General features: G+C 46.9%; 1 protein-coding gene and 1 long non-coding RNA gene across 2 annotated transcripts in view; one reads left to right on the forward strand and one right to left on the reverse strand.

The window, feature by feature from the left end:
* Positions 1-2,806: 2,806 nt before the first annotated feature.
* LOC129150755 (uncharacterized) lies at positions 2,807-6,653 on the forward strand. The gene is made up of 3 exons (XR_008557498.1): positions 2,807-2,851; positions 4,965-5,167; positions 6,583-6,653. It is a non-coding gene; the product is annotated as an uncharacterized LOC129150755 (long non-coding RNA).
* A 625-nt stretch (positions 6,654-7,278) lies between these two features.
* Positions 7,279-13,564, reverse strand: part of LRRFIP1 (LRR binding FLII interacting protein 1) — a 72,252-nt gene continuing 65,966 nt past the window's right edge. Inside the window, exons 21-25 of the mRNA XM_054723434.1 lie at positions 12,743-12,792; positions 11,434-11,551; positions 10,709-10,788; positions 9,315-9,419; positions 7,279-8,115 (exon numbers count right to left, since the gene is read on the reverse strand). Of these exons, the coding sequence (XP_054579409.1) occupies positions 8,005-8,115; positions 9,315-9,419; positions 10,709-10,788; positions 11,434-11,551; positions 12,743-12,792 (464 nt within the window). The 3' untranslated portion in view covers positions 7,279-8,004. The remainder of the gene's footprint in view (positions 8,116-9,314; positions 9,420-10,708; positions 10,789-11,433; positions 11,552-12,742; positions 12,793-13,564) is intronic.

Raw genomic sequence — 13,564 nt, forward strand, 5'->3', positions numbered from 1 at the left:
CCACTTTCTGACGTTCAGCGCGCTCCCATTGGCTGACGCAAATAGGGCGGCAGCGTAATTGGCCGGGCGTGCAGGCGCCAATGTAATTGCGATTATGCACTGCGATTGCGCTAGTGCGGCCCGGCGGGAACAGGGTTCCGCAAGATGGCCTCTGCGGGCTGAGCGGCCTTGGAAGCCTTTTCTGCCTTGCAGGCCGAGACCCTGTCTGGACAGCGCAGCAGTGCAAAGCCCCTGGGTGAGAAAGCTGGGTGGTGCCGCCCCTAGATTGGGCCCAGCGCCCTCTGGAGTCTGCCTGCACACAGTGGCCGCACAACCGCCTGGCTGCACCCTGGTTTCCACCACGTGTCACTTCTTTGTGTCCACCCTCCTCTAAAATATCGCTATTAGGGCCAGGGCTAGGGCGAGACAGCGATGCACTTGTTTGCCTCCGTGCAAAATTTAAGGGGTACAAAAAAAACTAACTTATCAAGATAAATAATATCTTAATGCAGTCGTTTAAAAAACCAAAAGTAATGAAAAGTCCAAGATAAACAAAATGTCCAAGTCAGTACTCCTAATTTTCCCTTTTGTCCCAGGCTCCACAAGGCACTGTTATCCTGTCTTGAAATGTGTATGGTCCCCTGCCCCTGGCGGCTCAGTGGTTGAGCATCTACCTGTGAACCAGGAGGTCACGGTTTGATGATCCCAGGTCAGTGCACATGCTGGGTTGCAGGTTGCAGGCTCCATCCCCAGTGGGGGGCATGCAGGAGGTAGCTGATCAATGATTCACTCGCCGTTGATGTTTCTATTTCTCCCTCTCCCTTCCTCTCTGAAATCAATATAATATACATATAAAAATGTGTATTTTTTTATTGCGAAAATTTTGTTGCATTAATTGATTTTTGCTTAGATGGCCATTTTGTTTAAAAATAACAAATATTTTAACATTACTGAAGTAATATGTGTTTTAATATAGAAGATGCAGAAAAATGTAAAGAAGGAAATAGAAATCCCCTCTACACTACTTGGCACAGAGCCTCACTTTGTGTGTTTGAGGGAAGCTGAATGGAGAGAGATACGATTGGGATCTTCTCCCACGTGGATTTTGCTGCCCTTTGCTTATGGACCTCTCTATTCAGGAGCTCCGGACAAACAAACAGCTGCTGAAGTCCTGCTGTGTATCAGGCAGGCCATGGAGCACAAAGCTTAAGGCAGTTTTTATCCAAGAAAGTCCAGTCCTGCTGCATCAGACAAAAGTCACCATGGGCTAAGGTGTGGAACAGGCTGAGATGTGCAAGAGTGTGGCACAGTCGTGGCCTGATGGCCTGGAAGCCACACACTGGGAATTCTCAGGGAATGCAGCAAGGAAATACCGTAGAGCAGAGCAGTGGGCACCCTGTGAGCCAGGCAAGGAGACCTGTCTATCCTTGTACCTCTGTAAAATCTATGACACATGGTAGAGGCTACTTGCCGTCTCCACAGTGTCTTCTATCAAAATTATACAGGCAGTGTGACAATATGAAGAAAGGGAATGCTTTTTGAAAAGACTGCAGATTTTCATTTTGAATTTTAAGTGGTAATTTTGGAATTTAGCTGCCAATGCTGTCAACCTATGGCCTCACATACCCAAACCTGCAACTTCTAGGGCCTTCTGTAGTGGGAAAAGAATGGACTGTCACTCTCTGGACCATGAACAGTCAATATATTGAAGAGCACTGTCAGGTGAGATGCTCATCTGGAGGCAAGCTTGGGAGCAGGGGACTCAGACTAGGAGCCCACACACGTTTGCCCAGCCTATGGCTAGCACAGTTTTTCTTAGAATGCATTCTGCAGAGTCCTGGTCCCAGAGGGCTATGTATGAATGTAATTCTCAATAGGTAAACCCATTGACTGTTTAACGAGTGTCACCAAAGATTGCTTATAGAATTCTTTTTACTTAGAAGCCTAGGAATTAGTGGTCCATGAAAACACTTTTGGAAATACTGGACTCATAGTAATAGTAGTAGTCACAACAAGGAAGAAGCAACATAAGATACCATTTCTTTTTCTTTTTCTTTTTATTGATTTCAGAGAGAAAGGGAGAGGGTAAGACAGATAGAAACATCAGTGATGAAAGAGAATCATTGATCTGCTGCCTCCTGCATGCACCACACTGGAGATTGAGCCCGCAACCCGGACATGTGCCCTGACCAGGAATTGAAGTGTGACCTCCTGGTTCATAGGTCGACACTGAACTGCTGAGCCATGCCAGCTGGACATAAGCTACCAATTTCTTCTGTGCTGTGGAGCAGACACTGTTCTTAGCATTGGACACCTGGTGCTGAACAAGATGGACATGTCCACTGACCTCACAGTGGAGCAGAGTGGTAGCAATAGGGGCTGTTTGAATTCGAGGTCCAATGCTTAGATGCAACTTGGAAATTGTTGTGCTCAGTCTTCTGAAGCAGTCTCTACAAAAAGGGTCATGGATACCATTGTTAAAATCATTCCTACACAGATGTACTAGTAAAGGTGATGAATCACTGGTGAGTGCTTGAAACTCTTCGAAATAGAAGACAAAAAATTTAAGTTATGTATGTGGCTCATATTATGTTTCTATTGGACAGTGATACTCTCGATAGTCAAATGGTCAGGACTTTTTCACCCTTCAGGTTTTAGTTTAAATGTCACCTATTCCGTGAAGCCTTCTCTGACCACTCGGCTCAAGCAGCAACCTCCCCACACCTATACACACCTGACCACACTCACACTCACTCTATTCCATTACTTGGTTTCATCATTTTCGTGGTCTGGAATGTTATTTACTTACTATTTATAGGTTCATTGTCTCCATTCTTCATTGGAATAGGACCGTTGCATCCCCAGTGCTTGAGTAAGTCCTGAATCAATGTTTAGTAAATTATCATAAACTCCAGAGAGGTCATCTTCCAGAAAACTTGCAAAGTAGTTCTTGATAAGATTATGGAAACACACAAGCATACACACATACTAGATGTTCAGGGTAAAAACAGTATTAAATGTACTTTTTAAATTTGAATTTTAAATTAATAAAAGGAGCAGACATCTGCTTCTAACACAGAAGAGGCTTCCAGGTATGAGAAGCCTGCTTAGGCAATTACATGTTTTCTTGCCTCAGCATTTGGAGCTGTCGCTGCCACAGCAGCTCCCTTTTCTGAGAGGAGATGTAGCAGGACTAAGTCAGCTTTCCCCACAGATTTTGTCTTTACACTTGCTCTTACTGCTGTGATATTAATGTATTTACACTTGCCTTCTCCCGAGTTTCACTTTGCTAAATCTCAACTGTGCTACATCTTGATTTTCAGGCAATTTTTTCTGGGCCTGATCTTTTATTTATACAGAAGGCAGACACCTCTTTTCACTCCCCTAGATGGCCCACACTGTCCACCGGAGGAGGGAGCAGCAATTGTCTTATTCTTTTACAGCATCTGAATCAAATTAGACCTAGGTTGTTAAGAGAGTGGATTACACGCTTTTGACACGGAAATATTAAACCACACTATCTTAACCACATTTAGCAAAATCGTGGTGGTTGAAGAACAACTGTTCTTAGTATCTACAAAATGCCATGCTGTCTGAGGCAGGTGAAGGAAATCCACGCAGGGAGCAAAGGTGGCCTTGCCCTGGGCCAACACGCGGTTGTTTAATTACAAAGAGAAAAGCTCATGCAGTGGAAGATCCCAGCATACCTGACTTGGGAATGGGAATACGACTTACTCAAGCCGCAGAGAGCCGTACGTGGGCGCTGTCCTGGGAAGGCAGAGCTGGTGGGACTCAGTGAGTGCCAGGGGTGGAGGTGGACCCAGAAGGCCAGCAGTGAGGGATGAACACAGACCTAAAGACCCCCTCTTTCCTCATTATCCTAAATACGGGATTGGAACCTCTTGGGATATAGGGAGTATTAATGTAAAATTCAAATATTTCTAGTTGAAGACTCTTTGCTCAAGTCTGTGGCATTCTTGTTCCCATGCCACCCATGGGGACGGGCAATTGTAAAGGGAGACAAACCTAACCATGGTCAGTGGAATTCCACTCAGGATGAGTGGGGCCTGCTTAGCATTTAGTGCCCTTGGGGACCAGGTAGGAGCCACCGGCAAGTGGTGATGGGGGCTATTCTGGCAGAGAGGGGAGATGAGCAAGCAAGGGGAGTTGGGGACCAGCCATACAGAGATACACACCAGCCAGTGGACAGGCAGTGTCATCCAAGTGACAAGAATGGGCCTGGGGTTTGGGGCTAACTGTGGGGTCCTTGAAAGATTGGGAGCTGGGTGGCAATCTAGTCCTGGAGCTTCTGGGAACAGGGCAGAACCCCCGACCACTGAGCTGGGGTCCTCTAAATCCCCAGGTATCTCCCATGCCAGGGTGGGGATCAGGTGTTCCCTGCCTGTGGCTGCAGGTGCAGGAAGCCAGCAGATCAGTAGACAGCAGCTCTGTCACCTTCAAATACCCAGACAGGCACATGCACACATGTGCCACATCCCACCTGGGCCATCTGGAGAAACACAACAGCCAATGCTTGCACCCCAGTTTGAAAATTTGAAACTGGCTGGCTCCACCTGGCTGACAGCTGGTGCTTCCCCACCCACACGACTCACTGCCTCTGTGTGGCCGTTCTGGTCCACAGAACCACAGCCCCCTAAGGCAGGCATTCAGCTGGTATTCCCTGAGAGCTCAGCGCTGCCAGAGCAGAAAGCCATTGGCACCAACGAATAACATATAAATTCAATAATATCAACAGTAGCTTTGATTTTTTTAGTTTACATTTTGGACTATTAAAATAGGAAATCTAAAACACAATGGAAAATATAATCTCATTGCAATTCTTAGCATCCATTTATGATGCCTTTTGAGTGGGTTGCTTTATGTTTTAAATGCCATTTGTTTCTAAAAATGAAAACAATCAGGAACATGTAACAGTCACCCTGGTCTGGGTTCCAACCACTTTTCTTCTCATTCTTCTAATTCAGGATTGAGCAGTGGTTCACACTGGGGGCGCTTCCACACCCCAGCCCCAACTCCACGTGGACATCTGGCAATGTTTGGAGACACTTTTGTCACAATGTGGGGTGGCAGCCACTGGCATCTGGTGGGTAGAGGCCAGGGATGCTGCTCAACACCCCAAGGGGCACAGGACAGCCGCCCAGCAACCAAGAATGACCTGGCCCAGGAGGTTAGTAGCACGAGGTTGAGAAAAGCTGGGTTACAGGGATGAAAAAGCCAGCAACAAGTTTCCAATAGCTACATCTATTAGGGAAAGTTTTATTGCAAAATAAATGGAAAAGTTGGGTGTGTAACAGGGATTCGCTGTTTCTGTAAGGACTGGTGTGAGGTAGAGACTGGAGGTTTGACTTCTTTGGAGCCACCGGCTTGGGAAAGAAAGGCTGCCTTCCCAGGGCTGGTGAGGCAAGCATAAGTGGCGATTCTGCCGCTGTGGGACTTCCGGCCAGTTCGCTTCCCCGCTCTGGTTTCCTCACCTGCTGCATGGATTTGATAGCAGCATCTACCTCTTACCATGTTCATGGAAACCAAGTGAGTGAAAACATAAAAGAGTCTAGGTGCCAGGCATGGCTAAGTGATATAAAAGTGTTTGCTGTTATCAGTATCCTCTGTGAGCTATGTGGATGTCTGACTGGTTCAACTTGTTTATATGAAGATACTGTGGAAGGACCCTTAAGGATAAGACAATGAAGTAGACACCTCTCTCTCCTTTTGAGCGCGTTACTTTACATTCTGGCCCAATGCGGTCAGAGCGGGGGCTGCAGGGACTGCAGGGAGCAGGGCCCCCTTCCTGGTTCCTTCCTCCTCGTTCACTTGGCACCTGTGGTGTGCAGTGTGGTGGTGCCGCTTCCAGCCTCATTTGCGCCCATCCTGGCCCAGGGCTCCTGCCTGCTGGCGTCAGCCCCTGGCACCCCCAGTGGGCGGCACCTCCAATCAGATCTCCATCGTAGTTTGTCCCTTCCTTGGATCTTCTCCCCTTTTCATTCTTAGTTATTAGAGGTCAATCGTTCTTTGTGTTCCATCCCCTGTTCAAATTACTGGGAGGTTTCTGTTGTTGGGCAGGACCCTGACTAAATCCACTGTATTCTTGAAAGAACTTGGAATGCATAATGCTCATTGCGCAGAATTTCAGACTTAGAAATCTTTTTTTGTCGTTAATCCTCACCAGAGGATATTTTTCTCCATTGATTTTTTTTTAGAGAGAGTGGAAGGGCGGGGGAGACACACACACAGAGAAACATTGATGTGAAAGAGAGACATTGAAGATTGGTTGCCTTGAACCTGCAATGGAGGTACGTGCCCTTGACTGGAATCCAACCTGTGACCCTTTATCTGAGGGCAGATGCTCTAATCACTGAGCCAAATTGGCTAGGGCCAAACTTAGAAATCTTTTGAAGCCAATCATTGTAAGATCTGCTCTGACAAATCATAGGGAAATATAAAACCACACTGTTGTGGAGAGTTGCGGTTTCCATGGAAGCAGTGAAGAGTAGGTTTCTGTGTAAAAGCATCGGTTTTGACTATGTAGTAGCTATAGAGGGTCTGTGGGCACTGATGTGTATTAGTGATTGATGATTTTACCTATAGAATACTGAGAAGAAGGAGATCTGAACTGTAAAGTGTCCTTGGCATAAGAAGACACTTCTCTCCCACCTAGCTGCGAGCAGCCTGTATCCCGGATCCACACGGTGAGTGCTGGGGATGCACCCAGGTGATCTCTAGCACTATGTCGTGAGCGTATTCTCAACTTTATACACCCAGTTCATGTCCCCTACCCAGCGTTCTCCAAGTGCCAACACCAGATACAGTTGGATGGTATGTATTTCTTGGTTTGTACTTGCTAATATTCTGACAAGCTGTCCTACTTAACCAGCTTTGTTTGAAAAACAACATATATAAAGAGTCACTAAAAATCAACAAGTAGCCAAACTTTGTCTACTTCTGTCCTTGAAGATATCATAGTTATCTCCACTCTGGTCTATGACTTCTTCCATTTACTTTTTATCCTAAGAACACTGATTCTTACAGGTGCACTATTCTTATTTTTTTTAATTTTTATTTTAAAAAATTTTAGTGTTGACATTCTTGGAGGAGTCCATCCCCACCCCCACTATTCTTATTCACTGTGAATATACCTTTTTTTTTTAAATAGGGAAAGAAAAATGAATTTATATGTTTTAAAAATAAAAAGGTTGAGCTCAAACATACAGAACAATTAATATAAAATAGTTAAATATCTTTCTCAATGGGAAAAAAAGGCACAATCTAAAGTCTTTCAACCTTTCATTTTTTAATTTTTCTAATAGTACATTCTTTAAAAGAAGTTAACAACTTCAATTCCAAATATAAGGATTAAATAATGCAAATGAAAAGCTATCATTTTCAGTAAGCTATTGCCGAATTCCCTGGAAAAAAGTACTCTTATGATTGAACGGATGCAAAAATCCCTTAGAAAAGCTTCATTTGTTGCCTGTAAAGAGTCTTCTTAAGGTCACTTTTACGTCTAGACCACTCCCTTGTTTCTAGTGAAAGAGTTTCGCTTGGTAATGGCTTGTGGTTCCACAGTGTTCGTGTGTGAAAAGCATAGACTAAGAGATACTACTGAAACCGCTCCAATCGCAGATTCTGCCATGAAAGGAAGTCTCAACCGTAACATTTCCCCTTATTTTCAGCAAGACACATGAAAAGAAAACTCAAGTCCCACTTTAATCTTTACTCAGATGACCATTTTAAATGGCATGAAGAAGCTGCCGTGCTGTCGGGTACTGACCCCCACGGGCCCAGTGTGCTTATCAAATGACCTGCAGGTTGTGGGTGGCGCCCAGCTGGGTAGGGATCTGCGGGTCTGCGGACGGAGGCATCGAGGCTGCTGGGGCTCCTGCGGCTGAGTCCTCGGGTGTCCTCTCAGAAGCAGGAAAAACAGCAGCTCCCAGACAGGAACAGGAACGGAGAAAAGCCTGCGTGTCGATGCTCTCCACGCCCAGCCAGGCTCCCGTGCGGGGCTGGCGCTTACTGCTGGGATAAGAGCGCACTCCTATTGGCTTTCATTTTTTCCAGACGCTTCACTAAGTGGCCATTGCTCACCTCCAGCTCTTCGGTTTTGTCCAGTGCGGAGCGGAGCTGGGAACAAGGAGGAGAGGCAACTTTGAGGCTCTGGCTTCCTCCAAACATAATAAATAGGATTACCAAGACCACAGTCCTACCGGGAACACAGTTTAACCTGGACCCACTGAGATCCCAACATCCATACTCACATGCGTGTGAATGCACGTTTTTTAATTTAAATAGGCTCAGGATCCTGGCCTCATGAGCAACTTTCTCCTCTGAAACAACTAGACCCCAGGCATGGAACAAACTTGGGGATCATGGTGTCACAAAAGGCAAACAGACAGGAGCTGACCCAGGCCCGCCAGAGGAGGTGGTCTCCGCAGCCCTGCGCAGCCAGGGGCAAGGCTTCTGCAGGCAGAAACCAAAGCAGGAATGTGCAAGGCCAACTGGTGATGCCCGGGAGCGGGGGCCACAGAGCCTGGAACAATCTGTGGTTCTGCTTCTAAGATGGGGGCTCGGGGCTCGGGTCGTGGGACAGGTTAAACCCCACTGCCTTACAAGCTTTCTTTTTAGGAAATTCCAAGGCAGGTCTGGAGTGTTCCTACAAATTAAAATCCAGTGTAACCTCACCAAACACCAAACACATGAAGGGACAAAACACTGGAGTCAGCAGAAGCAAAAAAGCACGAATCAGACTCCCAAAGACTGAACAGGTTTCAGTCGCCAGGTGTGCAAAACAGAACAGCTGTGCAGGAATCTTTAGAGAGTAAGGACACAATTAGGAAAGAGAGCATGCATGACCACACAACCGGAAAGTGTCAGGAATGAACACACTAAAAAAACAAAGGGGGGTGAACTGGGAGATCCCTGCAAAAACTATACAGCAGGCAACAGAGAGAGGTAAGGAGACGAGGCAGCCTTTAGTGGGTACACAGGAGGTTGCAATGAAAAGGTCTGATCTCTTACGGGAGTCCCAGAGGGAAAGTGGAGACGCCAGGGATCGGGAATGACATAAGGAGATTATGGTTAAAAAATTTCCAAAATTGAGAGAAAAGACTTAACAGAGCCAAGAAATGCACACATCCCAAGCAGAATAAATAACAACCCACACGTAACACATTAGAGTGAAACTGTAGGAAATCAGACTGAGCTCCCATCTCGTGATGAGACAGTGAGTAACCCAGTGGCTGATCCCCCCACGTAAGTCCTCTGCTTGCCCAACTAGAATATTGTTACCCATTCTTTTCTTACAAACAGCCCAGAGCCGTTACCTCTCTTTGGAGTTTCCGTTTTTCAGCCTTCAGTTCATCTTCTATTTTTTCTGCATTTTCAGCAGCTGATTTATAACGTGATACTTGACTCTCTAACCTTATTACCTAAGAGGAAGGAAAAACCAGCTGCAAAATGGATTGGCCTGTTTTCTTTCTCCAATTGCTTTATTACATTTGAGATCAAAGGATGTAATTTAATAAAACGGGAGAGTACACCATGCAAAGAATTACGACCAAGCCTTCTTGACTATTAAATAGGTTCTAGTCAAGCAAGCTATTTGTTCTTATTTTTGAGCAACCCAGGACTGACCCCTATTAGGGACTCATTTCTTCTCTGGCCCTAGTCCAAAAGCATGGCTCCCATAAGTGCTGATACCCTGCCGCCATCGTCTCCTTTTACAGGACTAATCTGCAGGAAAATGGGCTGGTCCAAGCAGAACAGGGCTGGGAAGCAAAGACTCCATCAGGCCCTCTGCTCCAGTCTGATCTCTCCCAGGGAGTGGGGTGAGAAGGCAAGAGAGGGAGGAGGAAAGGCAAGAACTGAGACAGAAGTGAGAGAAGGAGGATTTGGGGTGGCATTGCACCACCTCCCGGAGGCTTCCATTCTGAGATCAAAGCACGCTTCATAAAACTCATCACTTTCCATGTGCTCTCCTCACTCTGTCCCTATAAAAACTCCAGAAAGTTCCACCCACATGCACACAATGGAGTGGGGAAGAGTGCCTGCTGTTACCTCTCCCTTGGGTTCGGACACAGCTCGCCCAAACTTGCCCAACATGCTAGACCAGTGGTCGGCAAACTGCGGCTTGCGAGCCACATGTGGCTCTTTGGCCCCTTGAGTGTGGCTCTTCCACAAAATACCACGTGCGGGGGCGCATGTACAGTGCGATTGAAACTTCGTGGCTCATGCGCAGAAGTCTGTTTTCGGCTCTCAAAAGAAATTTCAATCGTTGTACTGTTGATATTTGGCTCTGTTGACTAACGAGTTTGCCGACCACTGTGCTAGACGCATGAGTGCTCACATCGAGGGACCAGAGAGAGCCGGCCCGGCTGGGAGAGAGAAAGGAACCAGGTGAGAGGGCATCCCTGAAGGAAGCATTAAAAAAAAAATTAAATTATTTTTAGAAATTATTTTTAAAGAAAAAAGAAAACCTCCCTGGCTACATTAGTTACATCCTACAGCTAACCATCTTTTACAAAGGGTCAGTATCGATTTCACAACTCAAATCCCAATAATGACCTATTTTTCCCCTAAGTTCTCTCTTTGTAGGAAATACATTGAGGATCTTTATTTTTGGTTCTAAAAATGTCTGCTGCTTTTTGTCCTCAGCCTTTCGGGGCGAGGCCTGCACACATCGGTGTAGGTGCCCGTTACTGCTGGAGCGTGCACGTACATTTTGTTCTAGTGCAGTTATCTCTTGCTCAGATTTTGCAAGTTTAAATTTGAGGTCGCTGATCTGTCTGTTGGCATCCCCTAAAGGTTGAAAAAGAAGGAAAATTTGTTAAGCTCTTGGGCTTTTAAAATGTTGAAACAATAGTTACTGGGAATCAAGCCCTTACTTCCTCATCGCCTTATAAATGTGTTAAGTCCTGGCCTGTGGCCCCCCAGCCGTCCTGAGCTGAGGCAGGAGGGCGCTCTCTCCATGGACCCAGGCTGGTAAAGTGCCCAGGAGAGAGTGCACCTGTGAGCAAAGAAGACAAAGAAGTGGTGGGGGAAGAGAGTGGGGAGAGACTGGGCCTAATTGTATCCCCTTCAACCCCTTCCTAGTTTATTGGCATGAAAAATTCCTTCCAACTTTCCATGCAATCAGCAGGCCAAAAGGCGGCTGTATCCAGCACAGTAAGTGATTTCCTGCAGCACATCCTATGGTGGACTCGCTGTGCACGATTTGGGGCACCTGTTCTGCTTCTCAGGCTCACACAGAAACATCCTCACCTCGCCCACCTGCCCGTCCTGTTCTATCTTACTGAGAAACGTCTCTGCTTTTGTAATCAGGGCTTCTGGGGGGTGTGGGGAACACTGGGCTTTCCTCGCCATGGCGGTTTCTCCCCTCCCAAACAAGCACGCCAACATTCCACACGTCAGAGTGGTTACCCCCGCACAAGGGTCGACATTTACTTTGTAGGTCCATCACGTGCACGTCTGTCCCGTTCTCTAAGACAGCGTCCTCAGGGCGCAGCATGTCTAGCTTGCCATTCTTCTGTCTTTCTCCCAGCTGCCCTTTGAGTTTCTTAATCTGAAACACCCACCGAGAAAGGATGTTAATTCCTCTATTCCAATCAGACAGAAAAGCTGAGCCTAGAGCCTGTCAAAGGAAGGAGCAGGTAAAGGAGAAAACCCATAGATAGAACTGGATGTTGCCTTGCGGCTATTTCACATGGATGCCAACGAGACTGAGGTTACATAGATAAGCCCCAGAGAAATGCAGAAAAAGGTTACAATCCATGAGGAGAAAGGGAGTCTCTCCCCTTTAATAAAGGAACCAACACAAATAAATAAATAAAGTAACTTCTGCCAGTTAGTGCTCTTCTCAGAAACTAAGTATAATGAATGAAAATGCCACCATATTTACAATTTCAGGAATGGACTATTTTGTAACTTGGTGAGAAGTTGTTCGAAGGCTGACGTTCCTCTTGAATTCAGGAGGAGATTGTACATAAAATCCTATACAATAAAAGGCTAATATGCAAATTGACCGAATGGCGGAACGACTGGTCACTATGATGTGCAGTGACCACCCGGGGGCAGACACTCAACGCAGGAGCTGCCCCCGGGTGGTCAGTGTGCTCCCTCAGGGGGAGCACCACTCAGCAGAAGCCAGGCTCATGGCTAGTGAGTGCAGTGGCGGTGGCAGGAGCCTCTCCCGCTTCCATGGCAGTGCTAAGGATGTCCGACTGTTGTCTTAGGCCCGCTCCTCATAGGAAGCGGGCCTAAGCTGTCAGTTAAGACATCCCCCGAGGGCTCCTGGACTCAGAGAGGGAGCAGGCCGGGCTGAGGGACTCCCCCCCAACCCCGAGTGCACGAATTTCGTGCACCGGGCCTCTAGTAGTTTAAATGTTTGTCTAAGTGTTAGCAATTCAGGGTGCTATTAAGCTCTGCTTTATTCACTAAGGAGCCAGGGAGGGCCACCTGGAGCCTCCTAGGCACAGAAGTGCTGAAACTGAGTCCCCACCAGACGAGTAATGTTAGGCAGTGATTTGTGTGCTGCCTCCTCAACCCAGCACATGGCCGTGGCTCTCTGAGACCTCCTCTCTAAACCTCCTATGACTTCAGACGGATAAAAATTTCAAGAGCCCCAGCTGGATTGATCGTTATTTTCAAGCACGATGTGTTAGGGGTCCTGACAAAGCAAGCAGGAAGGATGGGAAGGTTCCTGGTTTCAGGTGCCCCAACTAGACAACTCGTAAAGCAATAAATAGGTTGTTACCTGTTCCAGTAAGCACTCCCGTTCGTCAACAAGCTTTTTCAACCTAATGTCTGAAGAAATCAGAAAGACACAGGTTTAGGGGGCTCTGTGGACTGCACCTTCAGCAGATGGCTACATGGGAGAATGAGCACTCAGGTTAGTGAAACCGATGATGAAGGTATTAAACACGTACCACAGCGAATGAGGCCACACACAGGACGGGGGAGGAGTTCAGCCTCGGGAGGTTGAGGTGGTCAACCTCCCAGCACATGCTTGTCTCGTCAGCGTCCGGCCGCATGCAAATGGGCTAATCTTCTACTTGGGGTTAGCATGCAAGGGCTCTAGGGCCAAACCACACTGCAACACAAGATCTCACAGGCTTCATGGTTTAACATCATTAGCAAGGTACAAACACACTGAGCATCACCACGACACATCACCGGCGTTTTCATTAGCCCACACTTCCTGAGTGTACCCCCAGAGGTATTTCTCTCATAGGCTCACCCAGGCTGGAGTTTTGACTATGACTACGAATCATAGTTTGCTGACTACATATGTGCTAACCCACTTGTCAAACACTTTTATTCTTTTGAGGAAGAACGCAGGAATAATTAGGTTTCTGTCCTTCCTCCCACCCCAGATATATCAGGATGCATATACATAAGCACCCAGAATTCTCCCTAAACATCTCCCTGAATGCAGTGTTCAGTGCAGGGGGGAACCACAGCCTGCAGGGGGTGTGGGGTTTTGGGCCAAATCCTACACCAGCCTCAAGGAGAGCTGGGGTGACGTGATGAGAGAGCGATGCTCGTGTGTGGTGCACCCACTCTGTGCCAGGCACGG

The sequence above is a fragment of the Eptesicus fuscus genome, chromosome 11 (genome assembly GCF_027574615.1).
Source record: "Eptesicus fuscus isolate TK198812 chromosome 11, DD_ASM_mEF_20220401, whole genome shotgun sequence".
Lineage (NCBI taxonomy): Eukaryota > Metazoa > Chordata > Mammalia > Chiroptera > Vespertilionidae > Eptesicus > Eptesicus fuscus.